Source organism: Cuculus canorus, chromosome 11, assembly GCF_017976375.1.
Source record: "Cuculus canorus isolate bCucCan1 chromosome 11, bCucCan1.pri, whole genome shotgun sequence".
Classification (NCBI taxonomy): Eukaryota; Metazoa; Chordata; class Aves; order Cuculiformes; family Cuculidae; genus Cuculus; species Cuculus canorus.
Genome location: NC_071411.1, coordinates 9,363,188 through 9,386,330, shown reverse-complemented (window position 1 = coordinate 9,386,330; position 23,143 = coordinate 9,363,188). Strand labels below are relative to the sequence as shown.

Here is a 23,143-nt window from a genome sequence, read left to right as displayed (position 1 = left end):
CACCACATTTCTCCTTGGCTTAATAACTGTCAGCAGATTTCCATACAATAGATCCATGTAGGTCTTTAGGGGACCCGAGCCCCATTAGTAACCACTTCTGTACTACCTCCATAATTAACATTATCACAAGCCCTGGGAAGCACTTGACCTATAAAAAGGAAATTCTCATAAAGCTTCTCATCAGTGGTCTGGATGCATGCTGGCTTAGTGTAGGCACAGAGCAGGGATTTATGGGGCACAGAACTGGGAACTGAATGGAATCAGCAGCTAGGATTTGTTTTTCTGAGAAAGCAAACAGAGGAAAGGATGGGAACATCTTTCCTAAAACAACTATTTGCTGTCTAGGTTGAATCTATAGCTCAGCACTTAACTTTCCTCCCAAGTCCTAATGCCTTGAGAGCCAGCTTTGCCCGAGTTTGTCTCAAGGGCTAGTTTAGCATTAACTTGCTTCTGCTTCAAATGTGAGGTAAAAGAGCATGAACTGATGTTGACAGCATTGCTATTATTGTATACAGCAGTAAGCTAAAAGGCAGTTTGAACAGTGTTGAAAATGGGGATCTTTTTTGGGTCTCCTCTAACAGCCATGCCCATCCTGAGCAGACCTACAGAAAACAAACAAACAAACAAACAAATGCACAATATGATATTATCTTCTCCACAAAATTCTCCTCAGTTTTCCTCTAAATAAGAAACTACAGTAACTGGGCTGGTCTTTGGGAAGAGAATAGTATTGATTTAGGCAGCACCTAGGGCAAACATATTACAGAGCAAAACCTGCTCTTCAGCTAAAAAATCATGTGGCTTTCTTCCATCTCTGTCTTATAGAAAAAAACAGCTGGAAATTTGGGACTGCATCTCCTTTCACAAGTCCTCCTCGTGTATGAGGGTCTTTTGCTCCCTCTCCACAATTCTTCCCCCTTGTTTGCTCATTTTTGAAGCAGAAACAACCATAGCCTTATGGTTTCCTTAGGGCCACAGTTCAAGTGATTTAATTATCAGCGAAAGGGGCAGATTGCATCTATATTTAAAGCAATTTAAAGTGTTGAGGCACTTCCCTTGCCCAGGGAAGCTGTGGACACACCTCCATGGAAGTGTTCAAGGCCAGATTGGATGGGCCTTGGGCAGCCTGATCTAGTGGGAGGTGTCCCTGCTCGTGGCAGGGCGGGTGGAATTAGACGATCTTCAAGGTCCCTTCCAACCCAAACTATTCTATGATTCTACAGTTCTAAAGTTTTTTACTTTGTCAATGACATCTGGTCAAATCCCTGCACCTGGCTGTTTTACCTCCTGCCCTTTGCTTTACTTAAATCAGGTCACAAATTGGAACTTCCCTTCCAAATGCAACATAAACCCAAAGAGATAGAGGGAAGATGTACTTGCATTTGGCAAGATGCATTCACTGAAACCTGGCAAAAGGCTTGATTCCATGCTTCAGAGTCACACACAATGTTCCTAACAGAACCACAGGCAAAACCTCCACCCCAGCATGAGCTCCACTGACTGTCCAACCCCAACATGTCTATGGAAGAACAACCGTCTGGAGGGCCAAGCTCAGCTACTCGTAACTGCATTCAATGGAGCAGGGAATTAGCATCACTATGTTTATGTTTTAATGGCAATGACCTTCCAAACAGACAGTGTTTTATAGTTAAGGACTTATGAATGCTACGTAGTTCAACCACAGACACTGGGTGGCATGAGCTCTACAATTAATTCCTTAGCATGCAGACTGTCTCCTCTTTTACTCTATGCACTTCTTTCTCAACCACTCTCTTACACAGGCTTTTACAAACACACCTCTCTGTGACTACAGCACATGGGGCCAGGGATCACTGGAGGGGAGCAAAGTTTTACCTACTTACCTCTTATTAAAGAGTAAAAGTCTTTAAAGGAAACAAAAGGTAATGACATTTACTATATAAAATGAAAAAGTGCTTTCTCTTTACAAGCAATAAAGATCCGCAGGGCTGGCCTAATCTCAGCTGCTTCTGTGAAAGCCGTTAAAGTTTTTGTTGACTGTCTGATTAATATTTGAATGAAAGGGATCTCTAATCAATTGTTAAGAGATTTCCTAAGCTCTTCTAATAATACTTCATAGAATCCTTCCCAGCTTTCTCACACTTTTGTGTAAGTGCGTGAATTTGAAGTAGGAGTAAAAAAACAGACCACCCTTTTAGAAATAGTTCTGGTTTCTTGTCTAATGGGAGAACAGACTTGCTTTGTGAGGCACAATTATAGCTACATTTTCTTGAATGACACATTGAATATGTGAGCCACAACCTTCCAGAATACTCATCTCCAGACCTTTTTGGCAATGAGGAAAGTACACAGAGGCTATGATCTATGGCAGTCATTTCTAGGCAGACACTCACATAGGCTCAGTCACACCACGCTTGGGAATTAACTCTGTGGTGCGGGTATTACTTGACCTACTTTAGAAGTTAAATTAAGTTGTTTCAAATGCCTTCACTAATTGAAAGAAAAAGAAAGTGGAGGAAAGTAGGGAGAAGAAATTGATGAAGAAAATCTGATTTATTCAACTAGTTTAAAGAAATGAAGGGGTGGCATCTTTCAGTATTTCTTCTCAGATAAGCACCTCTTTGTCTGCCTGTCTGTCCTTCCCTACATTATGTGAGCACCTGTGACGTGCTTTCACTTTGACAAACCTAGCAGTATCACTGTATTGGGTTTTCTAAGAACCATTTTATTTGGAAACTTTTGGTCTTTTATGTAAATTAAAGCACTGTGCATTTCCTTGTGGTTATATAAATGACATTGATTCAAAATTATAACAAAAGATATACATTATTCCTGTATATTTCTTTCACTATTTTAAATCTGACAACATTGATTGTCCTTTCTTGGACAATCTTGCTATTTTGATGCATGAACTGTTTGCACTGGAGCTTCCATTACATAATTATCCCTAGGCTTTCACCTTATCTTTCATACGCTGTGCTTAGATACGATGCTGCACCTTGCTAAGAGTTGGTGATTTAATCTTATATAACATATGTGCTTCTCATTTGAAGGAGCAGAGAGAGCCAGGAATATGACATCTCGATTTCATTGGTTAAAACCACATGCTGTGTTGGAGGAAATTCACTCTAATGGTTTAAATTTCACCTTAAGCTTAAGGGCATAGGAAGGTCTGAACGGCAGGTTATTCAGACCATTTTTAGGCAGAGAATTCATGTTCTAAGGTGTTTATTATGCTCAGCTTTTATTAGGCTTCTTTTGTATATGCTACAGAAGGGTAGGGAGTAGGCAGTCAAACAGACTGTCCCTGGCTGCAGTCTTGGAGCTAATCAGTGACTGATGACCTGCAGGGAGCAGAGAAGATATAATCACTTAAGTGGCATAATTTGATAGAATATAGGTTGATGAATCCAGTGGTGAGGCAAGGGGACAGCTAAATACTCATTGGAGGGGAAGCAACTGCTCATCCACTGGATTTTTCTCCTTTAAAAGGAGGGGGATTTGCATTCTCTATGGCCCATCAACCATAGGCAGTGTTTCTATCCCTGTCTAACCATAATATGATTTCGGGATATGTTTTGGAATTGGTGTGAGCTGACGTAGTCCTTGTGATCTTGTGTGTAGGTCTGGCAGAAGCCCAGCCTGGCTATGGATATGCACAATGAGGATTGCTTCCAAATCTTTTAACATCGCTGCTTTCCCATGAAGCATCCTCTCCAATGCCAGCACAGATGCTGGCACTGTTGTATCAGTCCCAAAGCACCTGTGTGTTTCTGCTTCACTCTGGCCAAATTAAAGGAAAGATATCATTTGCTTAACACACAAACGTTTTTTTCCTGACTTTCTACTAACCATTTTTTTTAATTCTTAAAGAAGCACATCTGTTGGGAATAAAACACATTTATAAAGGAACAGGATACTGAAAAGGTGATCAGCTTTCTTGATTGTACTAAAGCTGAGAAGCATCAGATAGGTGCTGCACATCTTGAAAAGCAGTGGAAATTTGGAGCTTTGAGAGTAATTTACAGGCAGGAGACTCTATTCTTACTAGGACTTACTAGGATTACCACGACTCTTAGTGTAACTGCAGAGAGCATTGGAATCCCCACACTGACCCCCAAGAATTCACTTGAGAGTCAAATTCTGAGAAAGTCCTGCTGTAGGTTAAGTACAAGAATCAGATTGAAGTTTTTCTAGTATGTATCAATGATCATTTGATGTAGAAGGATATAGGTATGTATAAGTAACAGCAACATGGGCTATTAGCTCATTTCTTATGAATATTCAACATCACAGTGGGATTAGTCAGGGAACTGTAGGCCTACCCCTTTTATTCCTCTCTTCTTCCTATCTTCTTTCCTCTCTGGATTTTGAGCGTCTTAACAGAAAGAAGGACTGAAACTTAGCAAACCTGGTAAATCCAAATTATGGACTTTAAGCAGAAAGCAAAAAAGGGAATGAAATTTTGAGAACACCCAACCTATCCTGTCTTCCTGACCTTATCTAAAACTCTGATAAAAAGACTTTCTCCATCTCTCCTAAAAGCACTGGAAGCAATACTGTGGTAGAATGTGAAATGAGTGTTTGAGGTATTTCTTTCCCATTCCCTGGACATTTATCACACTGCCATATGCACGGCTGATGCTCTGAAGGTCAGGCTGGGTTAGTGAAGCTGCTCTTTAAGGCAAGTGCCAGAATACTTTAGCTGACTTTCATCTGATGAAATTTTAGTCAGTAACTTGGGTGACATTTCTGTGACTTGCAGCTGCTGAGGGTGAAGGCAATGCTATAGGTCACAGTCTCCCGGCCCAGAGGTGGAGAGCTGCTGTCTTTTGCTTTCAGCCTGAACAGTTGGTTTGTGTTGCTTTGCACTTTGTAGTGCAGCTATTCAGAGAAAAGGGGCTAGAAAGTGACTTTTGAAAAGCGAATGAAAATTTAGTCTGATTCAGGCTTTGTGGACTGGGCAAAGTTCAAGGGAATTTTGTCCAGTTCCACTTATGCCCCGTTATTTCTACACTGTACAGAAGGCTAATGATGATCTATGCTGTCATACACCCAAGTCAGAGTTTAATTATTAATACCAGATAACTAAATATGGGGGATACACAATAACGGCCCTTCAGGGGGCAATATTCCCAGTTCCATTCTGGCAATGATAATTCTAAGTTAAGATATATTTCTAGAACACTTTTGTTATTGGACTTTTTCTATAAATATGATTGCTTCTAATTAGAAATTATTGGTTTAAATCTACTCCACATGGTCTTCCCTTTTAAGCAAGAAAATTAAACAGTGAATCTTCTCATCTGTCAATTGCTGTAAGCCCCCCTTCCTCCTCGCTTTTCCCCAGTCACATGCAGTACTGGAGGTTCCTAGATTATTATAATCTTTTATAGCACTCTTACATTCTATTGTCTGAAATGTAATGAAAGAGTTGTACTTGGCCATTCATCAAAAATTTAGCAATTCCATAAGGTATCAGCAGATGCTAAATACCAGTGTTCTGCAGGTGAATGCACGAAGGAGAAGTTTATGGGCTCAAGCCTCACGTGTCACAAGACCCTGATCCAACACACTTGTACTCTCAAATGGTTGAAAAAAGCCTCAGGGTATGAGCAGGCTGCAATTCAAAGCAATTTTTATCCCTTTGTGGTTGTAGCAGGGCTGTGTTTGATAGGTATTCATATGAGAAAGCTTAAATCCATCGAGAGGTATTTTAGACAGAACTGCTTTAGCAGGAAATAAAACATCCATGTCCATACATCATGTATGCACACATAAATAGGCTCACGTACATGTACTTGTACAATTTGCTTTGCTTTACGATTGGACTATACGCTGTTTCTCCAAGTACATTATGCCACTGGATGTCTATTACCAGCCTACATTTCATCAAAGCTTTTCAGGCGTGTCTTTGTCCAAAACATCCTGACAAACAGCAAATAATCGCTATCTCAGCAGCAATGTATGTGTATTGCTGTCTGCCTGATGCTCTTCCCCTCCACCCTGGTTATCTTGATAAAGGAGTTGTTCAGAAGCCTAGCCTTCATTTCTCCCCCAACAGCAAAAACTGCATGCACAACAAGCAGCAGACTGAAAAATTATGTTCACGCCTTGACCTTGAGACTTCCTGAACCAGTTTGGATTGGCTCTCCCCAAGAAACAACAGGCTTCCACAGGAAGTTCATAAATGGGCCCAAGTCACAGCAATTGACGTAGTTTTAATATTTTTAACTTGGTTCTTCAAGAGCTACCTAAAATGGGCGGCATTTCATGGACACAAAGAACTGGGCAGCTTTTCCAAGAGCGAACGTCAGTGTGTTGGGTACAATGTAAACTGTTGAAAGCAGAGCGACTAACGGGCCACCAGGCGCTGGTAACGCAGCTTCAGGGGAGCACTGCTCCGGGGAGGTGGCTGTGTGCGTTCTGAAGCTATGCCGTACTCCACCATGTCCCAGTGTCAGCATCACTGGGGCTCCCAGCACTGTAGGCAGCCAACTTCTCCAAAGAGCTAAACCACACGTCTGGGTGCCAGCCCCACAGCTTCTGGCACGTTTGGCTTCACGGCTCAAGCACTGATGCTGTTTCTCTCCCCATGTCCTACTCACCTCCCCCAGCCCTGCTCATTCTCTCCACTCTCAGAAAGAAAAAGCACTGTACATCAGTCTTGTCTAATAAATGGTTTGCAAGACTCACTAGGTGATGTTAAAGAAAAGTTCTTTTACTCTCCAAGTCTGAAATATCAAACCAGAGATGTGTGAAATGCCCATGGTTTGTTCCACTCACAATGATGGGGAGAAGACCAGAAAAAAAAATGTTGCAAAGAAACAGGAGTATTAAATCTTTAGAAGGAGAATTGTGGATGAAAATGGACACAAAAACTTTTCTTTAAGATGTTTATCTTTTTTCACACAGCTCTAAAGAAATGCAACTGCATTAAAGACATTCCTTCTCATTCATTTGCTTTGCACCTTGTTTTCATGCTGCCTGTTTAACACAAACTTAATGGAAAACACTGATTTACATCTCTGCACTCCACTTATCATATGCTATAATTGGACAACAGATTCAAATTCAAAGGTCTTGAGAGCATCGCTCCTATGTAACTATGAAAAGGACATTTTCTTGTTTGCAAATAATCTAATGGAATAGGATGAAAGATTGTTATTAATGTTAGCAATTCATATGATTTCAGACAGAGCTATTTAATTCATTTATAAATCAGCAGGTCTGTCAAAGGGCCATAATGATAGGCTTCAAAGCAACTTTTAAAATTAATTGTCTAGTCTGACTAGTTCATGATTTGGGATTTTCTGGTCTGTACTTAACTGATGTACTTTGAAAGATAAATTATATATTTATTGTTGCTTTGAGAAATTGACAGGAATGAAAAAAATGAAGCAGGACCCCTTCCAGCAAACAGTCTCTTTTCATTCCATCAAGAAGACAGAAACCTTTCTTACTGAAGAACAAAGCAAGCTCTCCCCACCCCCTCAAGCCCCAGAAATTAGATATATTGGGTAAACCAAGTATTTTAAAATGTCCTTTGGTTTGTGTCTGTAAACCACATTTACATGTGCTGGTACACATTTGCAAGATAAAGTGTTAATTTGGTGTCTTTTTTTTTCACTGATAAGGGTTTATCTTCTATTCTTTCAATCTTTCTTGTAAGCATTTTCTGAGGAGTACAAGCCAAGCAACACAGAGGATCTGCCTACAATACCGAGGAGGGAGGCCTGGCCTGTTTGGCCAAGGCTAGCAGGGTTTACATAATAATTTGTTACAGTACCTTTCTGTTTCCTGGTCTGTGGGTTGCTGCTTGTTCTCAAAGCCAGTGAAGCTGCTCATATCCACATAGCCATCATTTTCATTAGCGGCAGATAATGCCCTGCTGGGATCTTCAAAAAACTCAGTGAAAGTTCCTGCTCTGGTGGATCTTCGAGGAGGAATTTGTATGTTTTCATAGTCAGAGCTCATAGCAGGAATGTTCTCATAGTCAGACGTGTCAGCGTTGGGAAAAGAAATGGACCTAGGTTTCGTTAATGGGAGTGGCATGAAAGGAGGTCTAGACCGGTCCTCAAAGGACTCCACCCTTGACACGCTCCTGCTGAAAGACTTGTGTGTTCCTTTTCTTTTACCATCCTTATAGAAAAGAACAGCTGAGGGAGACTCAGATGCACGGAACTTCCCTACATGTGATTTTAGTTGAGGTGAGCTACTTAGGCTCCTCCTGTCCAGCTCCATCAGCCTCAGAGGCCCATGATAGCTAGACTCTGATGAGGACCTTGAAGAGGAAACATTAACATCTACATGGACTTTACTTTCAGTTTTCTTCTTGAATTTTAGAGTAAGGAATCTCTTAAAGGAAGATTTCTTTTTCTTGGAATACTTATCAGGTGAGTCATTCTCTATCAAAAGTGAAGGGGAACTTTTAGTGATTGGCTTTTTGGTGATGTAGGCAAGTTCAAAAGGAGGTGGTATATCAACAACTGAGGATGGAGTAGACACACCACACGATGAAAGATGATTTCTCTGGGAAAAATTACCTGAGGAACCATTGACACAAGGCAAAGACAAGTTGTCTTCTGTCCTTTTTATTCTCCCATCATCCAGTACACAGCCATCACTTTCTCTGTAAACAGCAATAGGTATGTCTCTCCCTTCAACAGAATAAGATCGAGGATATAAAATGAAACGTCTTGACTTGGTTGGTAATGCCCTGTTGGCTTCCATAGGTTTTCCTTCCACTGAAAATAAATTATTGCTTAAATCCTCTGTCCCAGTGCCATTGCGGGAAGATGGGAAATCAGTTTCAGGTCCAGTTTCTTCTGGAACAGTTTCTGGGACATAGCCTGGCATTTTCCCAGACAGCGATCGTGTTCTAGTGACAATGCTTTTGCGATCAACGGGAAGCAAGTTGTTTTCAGCATCCATACCTAATTCATCCCTTTTACTGTGATCAGCTCCTAAATCAGCCTGTCCATCATGAGCAATTTCATTTTCTGCGGGAAGCACATAAGGGTCATCTAGGGAATCGCTGCTGGTTTCTCTTTCCTCTGATTCTTCAGGCACAATGACCACTTCAGGGACTGCTAGATTTTCATTCAAGTCATGTTTGGTGCCACATTCTACATTCATTTCGCCATGCTCACCAACTTCTAACTTTTCCTGAAGTGGGACTTGTTGAGCTGGATTTCGGACTCTTTTGCTGAGGCTGTCTGCTTCCACCTCATTGTCCTCAAGTTGCAACTCATCTGACTTAAGGGTTTCTACAATACTTTCACTATGCTCTTCAACAGTCACATCTTCCAGCTCTGGCTCCATCCCTGTATTAGTAGGTAGACTATCAGAGGTCACACCATCTTCATCCAGAGAGGCCCCTTCTGTTTGAAGAGTCTCATCTGAATGTTCCATGGGTATTTCCTCACCACACTCATTCTCACAGGGAACTATTTGACAGCCATCATCCATATTCTCTGCATTCACAGTTTCTTCCTCCCCTTTCCCAGAGTCTTTGCTTCCTTCACAGGCTACTTCTGATATCATCTCCTCATCACTCCTCTCAGTGATCTGGCAGCCATCACTGGCATCTCCTGAGCTTGTATTATTGTGTACATCCGGGTCTGCCTCCTCTTCTTCAGCTGCTGCTTGATGGATGGAATCTCCTAATGAATTTTCTGCATTAGATTCATCTTCATTTGGTTCTAAGCCAGGTGCTGTTACTTCACTGGCCTCATTAGGAAGCATCTCAGGGCTTGCACAGTCATCATTTTGTAACTCCCCTTCCATGTTCACATCAAGCTCTGCATGCACGTTGTGGTCACCATACTTTGCTAGACACCCATCTCTCGCTCCTAAATTCTCACACAGTTCCTCCTCCTCTTGCCCTGTCTTCTCACAATCTGGGACTGATTCATCTGTGGGTAGTGGCATTACAATGGTGTTTTTACAGATATCATCCATTAGTTCCTCATCTCTGTTCAAAATGTTATCACTGTCAGTCTTACAATCACTATTGTCCATAACCAGCTCCAGGTTGTTAGAAGTTTCCTCCTCATTTTTGGTTTCACTACAATCAGCTACAACATCCTCATCTTCATCTACATTCTTGGAAGCACCACTATCCCCATCAGGGGCACCTGAGGACTCCTCACAAAGTGCTTCAGACTGGTCACAGTCTCTGCTTGCCTCTTCAGAGTCTGTTTCCAGTTGTTCAGCAATATCTGTAGAATCATGGTGCTCATCTTCGGTGACCTCTTGATTACCAATATCCTCATCATTAGCAATGTTATCCTCTTCCTTCTCTACCTCTTCTGGAGTTTCCAAAACTTCATTTTCCACAGAGGAATCTAGGTTCTGATCATGCTCATGTTCCAAGTCATTACAGTCTTTGCTGCTCAGCTGAGCTTCAGGAACTACAATGTACTCATTATCTGCTTCAGATTCTGAGCAATCAGCATTGCATTGGTTTCCTTCATACAGCTCTCCATCAACACATAACAGTTTCCCATTTGAGCACTTATTTAGGTTATTGTTGGTGTAAACACTGGATTTGCCCTCAGTGTCAGCTGAGAATTTTGGCTTGGGAGCAATGGGTGGTTTGGGACCTCTAGACATAGAGTTCGGGCTATGAGGAATATCAGCCCTTGGCAGTGAAGGAGAAAATTTGGGGACAGGTATTGGAGAAAGATGACCAATAATCTTTGGTTTCGGTGCTAGTGGTGGCTTTGTGATTTCTAGAGAAAAGAGAGAAAAGCCATGTTAGTCATCTTCATTCTTATTAAAGCCAGCAGAATACATCCTACAGCAGACTTCATCTTCTACCAGTGACTACTAATGCAGAAAGAGTCCAGCCAATAAACCACTCAGCTCTGAAACAAGAACTGAAGTAGCAAAGCACATACACAGTGTTTCCGTGTGGAACCATAGCTTTTTCAGGGAGTGCAGTTTAAGGTCAAAACTGAACTAGATGTAGCCCTAGCACACCCGCAGACCCAAGGGTGTATCATGCACGGATACCCACAGATGGGTATCACCTCCCGCACTCAGAAGTACTAATGACATCAGAGATCTTTTGAATCTGCCCCAGAAATCTGCCCTGAGATTAAGTATGAACACTTTGATGCAATGACACCAAAGTGTTTCACTGCGATGAAAGAAATGCCTTTCAGCCATAGTCACGATTCTTATAACACAGTATAAGCTCTTTGTAGCAATGATTTTAATTTCAACATGTAGCTTGCAGAATCGCAGCAGTGAACAAAGTTAGTTCTACCACCAGATCAAGGTTTAACTCAACCCAGTGAAACCGAAGTGAACACCTGGTGCCCAGACACACAGACTTCCCATCAGCCACTGCCATGGCAACAAAATCTGGAGTTCCATTTTGTTTGTCAAACACCATAATCATGAGGATTAAGATGATTTGCTAAGAGCCTAGCTAATACCTTATATTGATTATGCAGCTGAGCCATAATGCAGTGAACTAAATACTTCAGTCCAAAAGATGAAGAGAGTTACTGGTTTAAAGTTCAGTTTTCAGTGTACAGCTTCTACAGTCCTTTCTTTAGTCAAAAGATCCTCCATCCTCCTGTACGGAGGACCCCTTGCAGGTACAATCTTCTCTGAACATCAAAATATACTTTAAACAAATTAATTATCTTGTAAAACAAGGCCAGCCAGGGTCTCTAAACTATTTCTAGTGGCAGTGCTGACACGTGTAGGGGAATTCAAGCAGATTGACAATAAGCGAGATTGAAGCTAGATGAATGAGGTCATATATGGCCATTTTACTCACAGTACAGTTTTCATGCCACAGCCATTTCCAGCAGCCTTAGTCCTGAAATTAATATTCTTTAAATAACAAAATGAAATGCTGAAGGGCTGCGTAAATAGGCAACAATAGGGATCCTCCCTCAAGAGATTTTAGATGAGATGAAATATGTGGTGTGAAGAAGCCAGCGCACCAAATGGTTGCAGATGGTAATAGGAGAAGGGTTTTGCTCTTTCTAATGTTCCTAAGGCATCAATAGGTAATTACATGGTTAATCAGTCAGAAAGCTCCAATTCTTTTTATAATTTTAATCAATATATTTTAGTGGAAAAAGAGGAGCCTGTCGTTTTAAGGAAAAGCACAGGACAAACTATTTCACCATGAGAGAGATGGGAACAATTCTTTGAGCAAAATCTTCATGCCCAACACACAGGAAATAAGGGAACAGCATCTCAGGAGACACCATTTGGGACACGGGTCCTATGCAAAATCCTAGATCCTATCCTAGATCATGGTACAAATTCCAGGAAGTGTAGCTACCGTGCTGTTATATTTTGAATGCTTTGGAATGCAGACTTTTGACATCTGGAATTGAAGACAATTAAAATTCATCTGTGTCCCATCCTGAGAAAAAATACTGAATGGAAAACATTTAAAAACTATTCTCTGATTGTTCTGATATTTGGTGTCATGGTACTTTTCTAATTGTTATCTTGGTCCAACTGGGGTAATTTGTACTGCAATAATACTGGCAGATTTGCCTGGTTAGACTCTGGGAGGTACAAGAGGCTGTTTCTTCTTATCTTCGTAACCTTACTGAAATTTCTTCCAAGTCTCAGAAAGATACCGACAATTTGGCATTGTAAGGTAGCCAGAAAACAGTCTTTCTATAATTATGAGACACCAGAGACTTTTGCTCTAAGTTAAAAAACTGAATCAGTGATCTCAGCTCAGTCCAGAAGGAGTGAAAAGTCTGTTCTAATCAGGCGCAGTGCCTTATCGTATATGCTGATTAAGAGTTATTCTGTATCTGAGGTTTTATCCAATCTCCAGCTTCACGTGTGGGAGACAAAACAACTTGGGGAAAAAGCAGGAGAGAGAATATTCCTGGTCCCCAGAACTGTAGTGTGTACTCTTGTTTCACAGTACCCATTGCAACTTTGAGCTGCAGGGCATCTGCCTAATTACTGCAATCACAGAACGGGTAGCTAGTATTTCCCTCCAGATTATTTCAGAAATACTATGTGCCAAACACTTCACCGCTGCCGAAATACCTTTGCTTCTCTTGCAGCCAGCAGTAAGGCTGCAGCAACTGAAGACTGCAGAGTGCTGAAAACCATCACCAGTTAAAAACAGGGAGGGCATAGAAGTGAGGAGTATCTTGTAAGCCTGGCTCTCCAGCCAGATCCACCTTTTGGATTTTTAAATCAGTTATTGCAATGATTTCACATCCTAAACTAAATTTCTGGCAGTAAAATGCATGGAATTTTTATTAGCTAAAACTAAATCCTTACGCCCTTCTCACTAGGAAGCTGAGCAATGGACCCCTTACAACCACAATGAGGCATTTTTCAGGACTAACTCCAAGGAAGAAACACAACTTTGGAGTTATTATACCACTTCCTGCAGTGTCTGGCTTTTCCTAGGGATGTCTATCCATGAGTAGGGCAAATATACCTACTCCACACCTGCAATGTGACAAGGCTTAAACACAGTCTCTGCATTCTCATTCTTGTTCTTGTCAGATGAAGTGTCTGTACTGAAAAACTGAGTAATAAGAAAAAGACTGGACTGTAGAGAATGCCAGGATGTCTCAAGCTTTGTCTTATAAAGAAATTTGAAATAAAATAATGGAATGCACTCATTTCCCCTTTTGTAAAATAACCATGCAGGCATCCACTCAAAAAATATCGCTTAAACACTGTTACCCACTTTCTCCCCAGTGATAGTTTTCTACAGCAAAAGGAATCAAGCAACCTCGAGTTTTTCCCTCTGCTATCTTCAGTAACTGCCAGTGGAAGAGAACTTATGGTAACCGACCCTGTTCATAGCATGGTAATAACAGGCATTGTGATGTCCTACTCTTAGCCACTTGTGCCAACTACTGGTCACTACTGATTCCTTCCACAATTTTTTCCTAACTGTTCTCTGTGTTGATCTTGCCTTTCACAAGGCTCCTTAAACAATTTTCCTTTTTCTTTGGGCAGGGGTGGAGTGGGTGGGTAGGCGATGGGAGGAGTACAAGAGTTTGTTTAAAAAATAACCCAAACAATTACTGAAAAGAAAGCACCACAGTTTGCCTTTTATCACAACAAATTCATTCTTCAATTTCTGCTTCCTTTGGTGTCTGAGCCACTTGAAAGGTTCTGGCTGTAACTTCTAAATGGACACAAACCAACATTGCACCATAAGGAATGTGTATGTTCACAAATCATTGTGCATGTTTATTTTAGGATGTGTTTTATGTTGGAGGGAGACACACCCACCTTGGGTTTAAAAGGAAACTCTTGGGGAATAGGAATTTCTGTAGCCTGCTCCTCCCCTTATTGTTCGATGCTTCCTTGTACTGACAAGGACCACTTCCTCTCCTTACCCACCTTCCTTCAGGCAGACCTGAGTTTCAGCATGGCTTCATTCCTGCTGTGGCCCATATGAAATTACTCTCCTCCCCTCCATGTTTCTAAGCAGTGAAGAGCAGCTCCCTGGACTGGTGATCAGCCCATACCGCCTGCCCTGTTCAAGTGTTTCTTTGAAAGGATAGATCTGTTGTACTGGGGTACTGCCTGAAACACTGCAACATCCACTTTCAAATAGTCTCCAGATTTCATATTAGCCTAGAATTTAATTAAGGCTGATAAGGGACCTTATCTACCACCAACCCCAACTCCTATCAAGCAGCTTGCTTTGGGATGTAGACCTAACTAAACACTGAAGTTTCACATTTGCAGGGATAGATGCAGAGAGGTCCCAGACCATGGTCTTTGATGGTGGCCCAAGAAATTACTTAGTTCCACAGTGCAGATACAAGTTCCAGCCTTGGCTGGTGCCACAGTCCAGTTCAGGCATCTTTCAAGATCCTGAAAGTAGCTTCTGTAACTTCTAAATGGACACAAATCAACATTGCACCATAAGGAATGCAATTCCTTAGGAATTCATAAGGAATGGTGCAATGTGGGAAGGAATTGCACCAAATGTAGAATCCCAGTGGAAACCAATGCACACGAGTCCTGTTTGTCACTGCTTCTGCCCCAGAAGAAGAGATTGAAATGCACCGATGGAAAGTTCCTGAGAAACATGAGGTAGGAAGGGAATATCCAGACAAAGGCATCAGAAAGTTTTGTTCAGCTCTGATTAGAAGCTGTGTAATTTCACTCAGCTATAGCAGAAAAAAGTTAAAGCTTTTCCCGTAGAAGGCTTTAGTCTGAAGTCAGCAAAGGTGGTGGACTATATACCTTAGTACCATCCTTGTCTTATTCCTGTAATGAATTGCTCATTTTAAATGAAGCCCTTATTTCCAGTTTGTGCTGCCTGGTTTCTGACTTATACTTGCCTACAGCTCTTGGTAAATTGAACAAATTAACTCATTAAATCTTTGCAGTTGGACAATTTTGCCTTTCCTGAAGTTTTTGCTTTGGGATTTTTTTTTTTCTGAACCTTTTCCACTAGCCCCTTTAAAGTACATGGGGCAGACTTATGGGAAGAATTCCATGGTGGGTACTGGTAATGCTGGCTACAGAGTTCAGTACTTTTAGACCCAGTTCTCACTATTCTCCATTAGCTTGCTAAGTGTCAGGTTGATTTGCTTGTCCATTATGACCTCTAAATTGTTCCTAAGGCTGTGTTGCCTGTTCATTGTCTCTAAACTGACAGCCTTATAATATGCATTAAGTGTAATTTGTTTGAATGGATCCAACTTAATGATCCAGATCTATATATATAACTGCCCTGCCTACTTTGTTAATTACTCTTTCACCAATCTTTACATCATAAAGCGAACTTTGTCATGTGATACTTTTCTGTTTGCTTTCCTACCAAGGAAAATGTTGGACAGTATCAATGTAATCCTCATCCCAGCGCTATGCATATCACCACTTGATAATGTAACACAGATAACTACTAGAGGGATTCACTGCTGCCAGTTAGCCAGTCTCCATTCTAATCAACCCAGACTTTGCTTCTGTTCTATAAATGCTTTCCTCTTAAATCAGAATGTGCTACTAAAATATAACACAGGCACCTGTACAGTTGCCTTTATCAAGCAAATCTATAACTTCTTCCAAAGACTGAGATCAAATTCCCCATTTGAAGCAAAGTCCCACTTCTGAGGAAATCATAGACTCACAGGATGGTTTGAGTTGGAAGGGACTTTAAAGCTCATCTAGTTCCAACCCCCCTGCCATGAGCAGGAACATCTCCCACTGGACCTGGCTGTTCAAGGCCCCTTCCAACCTGGCCTTGAACACCTCCAGGGATGGGGCAGCCACAACCTCCCTGGGAAACCTGTGCCAGCGCCTCACCATTCCAACAATTCCAAATTCCATTCTCCAAATGAGAATAAACAGCCTTATGAATAGCAGTAAATATAGGAATCATTTACATGTCAGTTGCTGAAATATTTTTATAGACTTAAAAAATATTTGGACCAGGAAGGATAGAAATTATTCATGTCTATTTCACGAACTAAGCAACACAATGAAACAAAGAATTCATCCTACACCAGCAGCCATGGTGCTCACACTGCCTTTCACAGCAGAGCAGGACAGCACTGCTGAAGAGCTCACACCACTGACAAAAGCCACATATGCGAAGTGCTCACAAACCCAGAAACTCATGGAAACAGTGCGACTGCACTGTACAGCCATAGGTAGAAGTTCTCACATCTCAGCTATCAAAAACACACTGAGTTCTTACAAAGCAAGACAGAGAGGAAATTCTGTACCTGTGTCTATTTTAGCTTGTCCAGTACATGGGTTTATATTTTGACCATAGTGCTTCAGCAAGAATGGTAGATAGAGCTTCCTATCAAATTAACACATGGAGCTTCACTACAAGTGAGATGGACAGCACTAATTTGCAGATGAAAAGCTGGTTTTGGACCTGGCCAGAGCATGGGCATCAACCACTATAGTAATACTGCCAGGAATGTAAGGCAAGCCAAGCATAGAGTCTCCTAAAACTCATTTATTACATTTCTAGTACAAGAAGCTGTAGGTTCCAACCTGTAATTACAATTCTGCCAGCTGTCCAAGTCAGACAGTGAGGGCGTGTTTAAGCTGCCTATGTAGATAAGCCATTTTAATGTCATTCTGAATTAAGTACCCAGCATTAAGCTGTGTAACCTGCTTGAATATGTTGGAGATTAAATAGATGAGGTAGCATGATTTACAAGGGAAGTATAATCCCTTTGAGGGGTTCAACTCATAAAATACCAGCACTGTCACTGGTAGGACCCCAGGATGCTCTGTAAATAACAGAGATGTCATTAATTTTGCAATATTCACTGCAAAAGTAGTTCTCTTTGTTTTACAACATGCAAATGCATCATTTATTTCAGACTGTCAGAGAAAAATTTGAAATGACAAAAATTACACAAGAAATGAAAACAGCTGCATGTGAGTCACTTGAAATGGAAAAGGTATTTAGACTGGGATTTCACAATGATGCAGGAGTGCAAGTCTTCTTTTCAGATGGAACTGCAGTCCAGATTCAGGTATCAGATCCCACTGTGACTTGAAGAGGAATTAAATACTGAAGTGTCTTCTGAGAATTGGGGCTTTAGGCATTTGAGATCTGAGCTCCTGTTCAAAGCCAGCAGGTTTGGCTCCCAAATGCCTCAGACATTTATGAAAACGGTACTTTGGCTTCTGCATAAGTCTGATACTTCTGAAAAATGTCTGTCCTCTCTTATCAGTGTATAGTTTTCAAATATGTGATCAAAAAAGTGCTCTGTATATAGCAAGAAAGCTCCGCTAGTGTGAAGACAGACCTATAGTAGGTAGTCACTATCCCATGGGGATTTTGTCTTCTTACAAATCTTAATTGAAATATTAACAGCTGGGCTATCGGAGCACATCCCACTCTGCAGAAATAAAATGCTGCTCCGTACTGTTACTGGAATCCATCCTCTAAGATTAGATCAATGCATTACGACTCTGGGATATCAGATCAATGCCTTACAAATTTCTCTTACTATGTAACTTTATTGCAGCCATCTGTAAATATAATACAACAGCATAACATCCCACAGAGAAACACGGCTGGGGAAGGGGGAAAACCTGAAGGCAATATAATCAGAAAAGGATGAATTTTAACACCAAAAAGATGTTGATCCTGAAAACCCTCTAGCATTTTCCCTGTCTCTAGCAGATTGCACAGACAAGTCTTGGTAGGGCTGGGGGGGCCTGACTAAGAAAAAAACCACGTACACAACAAGTAAATAATCTAGGTTCTAAACTACTGGCATAGCTTTCTTTTTAATCTGTTCGTGATGTTTCCGATTTGGCTGTGATTTCACAACAGAAGTTCACACTGCAGCAGACAGCTTGTGTTCACCTGTTGTTTCATACATTGTTTTGTAGGAGCCAAGAAAGATGTTGGTTAAAATTCTCTGATGGGTACACAGGGTAGCTTTTCCTATATCACTCTCAGTAGCAGTTGAAAGAATACAGAGTCTGCTTACACCTCTGAACACTCTGGAGTCTAAGATCTGCCCATTCTTCCTATGGGCAGCATCATTTCAGCACCTGGCAAACACATCGGTACTCAGAGGCTGGAAGGTCCTATCTATGAGGCTGGAGACAGGGGTCGTTCTCTTGTCTCTTACCACAGATTTCCTGTGACCTTGGGTGGATTGCTTCATCTTTCTCTTCATATCAGTTCCACATATCTGAGGATAATCCATATCTGCCTTCCTGTTTTCTATCTGTTGTTATTTTAACTTCTGTGGGATCAAGGCTGCCATATACTCCTGCACCTACAACTGCTCACTGGTGCTGTGTATATTGACTGGAACACAGGGATCGCTCATGCTGCTCCCTAAGCTGTGCCAGTTAATAAATGCCCCCTCCTCCAGATTCAGTAGGAAGTTCTGCTCTGCACTGATGGGAGAGACATTCCTTGCATTGTGTGAATGTACAAAACAAAGGCTGAGAAGGGATATGAGTATTCTATAAATACAACCTGGAGGTAAACACCAGAGGAGGAAAAGAACTATTTTTAAGCAAAAGGACAATGTAATCACAAGAATAAATGGCGATTAATCTGGTCTGGAAACTAGAACAACTAGCAATGGTGAAAGGTTCTCAGTTTTGTCAGAGGAACAGCAGGAAAGCCACCTAAAAAGTTTTGGTTTAAGACATAGTTTAATGACTTAATGAAAGAAACAATATGATCTAGCATTTTGTAACCGTGAATACAGCTTTTGGTAATGAAGGTAGTCCCATTCAGTCTAACATTCCTGAAAAATAAAAACTGCTTACAAAATTTAAGTCTTTACAAACGGATACATCTGATATTCCTTACACTGCACTTCCACTGACAACAGGATCAGATTAGAGCCACTCTGTTTTAGATAACTGAGAGATAAAGAAACAGAGGTTGAAGCATCATGGCTAAAGCAGTGTTTGGCTGGCTCACTTAACTTTCAAATGAGTTTGTGTCCTTGGAGGGAGAGAGTCTGGTCCAGACAGGATCAGAAAACGGAATGGAAATGTCATCACTTTTTGGGTAGGAGAGCGCCTCACCCCCTGCTCCAAGGGGAAAGAGAACCTTTTGCTCTAAACCCAGCAAAGCGGTGTGACAATACAACAGCAGAGGCCTGGGGCTGACCTAAAAGATCCTTTCCAATCCTATGTTCCTGTGCTTTGGCAAACAATGATTCAGAGTTTCCCAACACATGACAGTTGTAGGGCAAGATATCTAGCGGCAAAATCTCTGGGCTTCAGGATGCATCTCTGCAAGTGAGGTGCCCAACAACATTCACCTTCTGGAACAAGGAAACACAGTGGAAAAAAATACGGCTAATACAAAGGGACTGTTTCTCTTCCTCTTTAATTCTAGATGTACCGTTCAATTTTTCTAAATATCTCCAGAGGTCATAATAATCGTTTCCTGGATTCTTATGTTTTTTTTACACACACACCTCGCCCTGAAAATCATAAAGTGTTGGTGGAGAATTTAGAGCTTGCCACAATTTTCCAGTGACTTCTTTTAATGTTTAACTGTTGAACGTCTCATCTTTGATATCTGTTCCCTTCTTATCCTATCTCGTTCTCCTTCCCAGTTTCCATCAAGGAAAAATTCTGGCAAGTTAATAGAAGGAAGGAGGAAGGGTTGGGGGCTTCCTCGGAGAGAAAATTCTGCAAAAAACATCACCTCTCTAAAAACAGACCTTCCAACGGAAGGCACAGCACGTTTCCTGGGAGCTTTGTGCAGGCTCTGTGTGTCCGAGGGAGGAGCGGGCGCAGCGCCGCGTCCCTCAGCAGGCGCAGCCCCATCGCCCCGCCCGGCTGTCCCGGACCCTCGCCCGCCCGCGGGGCCGCGGTGGGCACGCACAGCCCGGGGGCGCGGGAGCCAGCCGGCACCTGCCGGGGCTGCGGGAGAGGGACCGGGAGCAGAGGGACCAGGAGCAGAGGGGATGGGAGGAGAAGGGTTGGGAGGAGACGACCGGGAGGAGTGGGACCGTCCCCGGGAGGAGAAGGGCTGGGAGGAGAGGGACCGGGAGGAGAGAGACTGACCGCGGAGCAAAGGGGAGGGAAGAGAGAGGATGGGAGGAGAGGGACCGGTCCCGAGAGGAGAGGGGACGGGAGGCGAGGGACCGGGAGCAGAGGGACTGGGAGCAGAGGTGCCGGCCCCGCCGCAGGGATGGGGTGCGGGGGATGCGGCCCCGGGAGGAGAGGGGATGGGAAGAGAGGGACCGGGAGGAGAGGGACCGTTCCGGGGAGGAGAGGGACCGGCCCCAGTACAGGGATGCGGTGCGGGGGATGCAGCGCCGGAGGAGCAGCGCCGGAGGAGCAGCGTCCGGACGGCGGGTGCCGTCCCGGTGGTCCCGGCCCCGGAGGCGAGGTGCACCGGCCCGAGGGCAGGAGGGTGCCGGCCCCGGAGGAAGGAAGCCCGCCGGGCGTTTGCCGGCCCCGGGGAAAAGCCGTCCGGAGACGGCGAGCGCTCCCGGCGGACCCGCGCACTCACCGGCGTTGTTCATCTTCCACCGCAACTTTGCTCGCTCGCTGCCCCGGGCGCTCAGAGCATCGTCCCGGGGGGCGCCGCCGCCTTCGCCCCTGGCGGACGCGCCGGCCCTGCAGCCCCTCCGGGGGCAGCGGAGCGCGGGCGGGGCGGCGGGGCCCGGGGCGGCGAGGCTGGGCGGGCGGCGGGGCCGGCCCGGGGGCGGTCAGAGCCACCGCGCCTCCGCCTGCCCCGTGCACCGCCCGGCGGGGGTGGGGGCGGCGGCCGGGACCCACACGGCAGCGCGGGGCTGGACCGGGCGGGGCCGGGGTGGGGTGGGATGAGGTGGGACGGGATGGGATGCGATGGAAGGGAAGGGATGGGTTGGGATGGGATGGGACGGACAGGACCGGGATGCGATGGGGTGGGGCGGGATGCGATGGGACGGGGCGGGCAGGACCGGGATGCGATGGACAGTACCGTGCCGGGCTGAGCTGGGCAGGGGTCCCCGGCCCCAGGCGGGCATCCCCCGCGGCGGATAGAGCCCGCTGGTCCCGCGGGGATGGCGGGGGGGACGCGGCGCGGGTGCCCAAGGGCGCAGATATTTAAAGGCGCTGTAGGTTGCCCTGTCGGTCATCCCCGCTTTGGTGTGCACCCCCTTCGTGTTCCCGGTTCCTTTCCACCGCCTTTGGTCCATCTTTGCACCCTTCTTCGTCCCCCTCTCTCCCTTCCCCCTCCCGCCTTATCCCCTCCCTCCATATCTCCTCCATCCCCCCTCCCTCCTTCCTTCTATCCTTTCCCCCTTCATTCTTTCCCCTTCCATCCTTTTCCCTCCCTTCATCCTTTTCCTCCCGTCCAGCCTTCCCTCCTCTCTCCCTTTCTCCCCATCCATCCTCCCCAATCAATTTACACATCCCCTTCATCGCCCCCCGGCTTCATTCCCCGTTGGACACGACCGACCCCTCCCGGGAAACCCCAGGGATGGAGGCTGGAAGAACCCCCCCGTCCTCGCCCCAGCCCCTCCCCGGGCGTTTTCCCTGGCCCGGAGCATCCCTGCGGAGCCGACAGCACCTGCTGCTGGAAGCGGTGTCTGGGCGCAGGGGAGCCGCTGCCGGTCCCTCGCATTCAAACCACGCGTGCTCAGAGCGGCTCACACAGCTCCCGGCTGCTGCCTTTGCCCCTCTCCCATAAACCGGCTCCTGGCTTAATGAAGTTAACACAGGCATCCTGTGGCCGGGCTCTTCTCCCTGTTTTCGGGCTGGCAGCAGCACTAACCTCCAGACAAGGTTGGATCGCCCCCTTCCTCTCAATGGAAGCATAATATAGCCCTGCTACCTTTCCCAGAGGAGCCGGTATAGCTCACGCAAGAAAGCACAACTTGGAGAATGTCCCTCCCCTGGCAAAGAAACCCCAGAAGGGCTGAGCTGTCCCCAATGATCGCTTCCCTCGTCAGGGAAGGGCCATTCCTTCCCAGGGTAGGACAGTTGCTCGTAGCCATCCCGGAGCCCTGCGTGCCAGCAGGCAGCAGAGCAGGAGAAGCGGCACGTTGTACCCGCGCGGTGTCCGGGTTGGGGGTGTGGAGTGCTCAGGTCCTGCTTTGACATTCTGAGACCCACAGAAATGAGGGCTATTGCTGACACCATTCAGAGCAACTTCTTTTTAGATGCTGTTAGTTCTGCTTTTGCAAAATACCTAATAACTAACATTGTCCTGCTGACAGATGCTCTGTAACATAAAGTTCTTTTTCCTGACCTTTCAATGCTGTCTCTCTGACTGATGGGGTGCAGAGTGCCTTGCACAGTGGTGCAAGAGAGAGGGAAAGCAAGCAGTGAGGGAAATGGGAGTAAAACCTTTCATTCTGTGGGCTTGAATCTCTCTCACTGAGGCTGGGATCCTGGGTTCTGGTTCTCTAAGGGACCCTGGCTGCATCCCTACAACTCCAAGCAAGCATTCACAATCCTGTATGGTTTCAGGGATGCATAAATTCACCCTAGCAGATCTTTCATTACCACTCTGAATGATGTAGATGAGGAGATGGAAAGCCCTATATATCCCCTCATAACATAACACGCCTTGTGTGTGCCCTGGTGCGTGGAATGAAATTAGTTTTTCTGGCACACGGATGGCCACCAGTCACCTGGCCTTCTCCCAACTTCCTATACTGGTCCCTGATTTATTCTTGCCACCTGCAGCCTTGATATCGGTGTCAATCAACACAAATAACATGTCAAT

General features: G+C 44.3%; 1 protein-coding gene across 3 annotated transcripts in view; it reads right to left on the bottom strand.

The window, feature by feature from the left end:
• The window catches only part of FGD5 (FYVE, RhoGEF and PH domain containing 5), a 95,854-nt gene extending 74,745 nt beyond the window's left edge, over positions 1–21,109 (bottom strand). For all 3 annotated transcript variants that reach the window (XM_054076280.1, XM_054076282.1, XM_054076281.1), the window contains exons 1-2: positions 20,939–21,109; positions 7,769–10,715 (exon numbers count right to left, since the gene is read on the bottom strand). In XM_054076280.1, coding sequence (XP_053932255.1) covers positions 7,769–10,715; positions 20,939–20,951 — 2,960 coding nt within the window. In that variant the 5' untranslated portion in view covers positions 20,952–21,109. The remainder of the gene's footprint in view (positions 1–7,768; positions 10,716–20,938) is intronic.
• Positions 21,110–23,143: the final 2,034 nt, after the last annotated feature.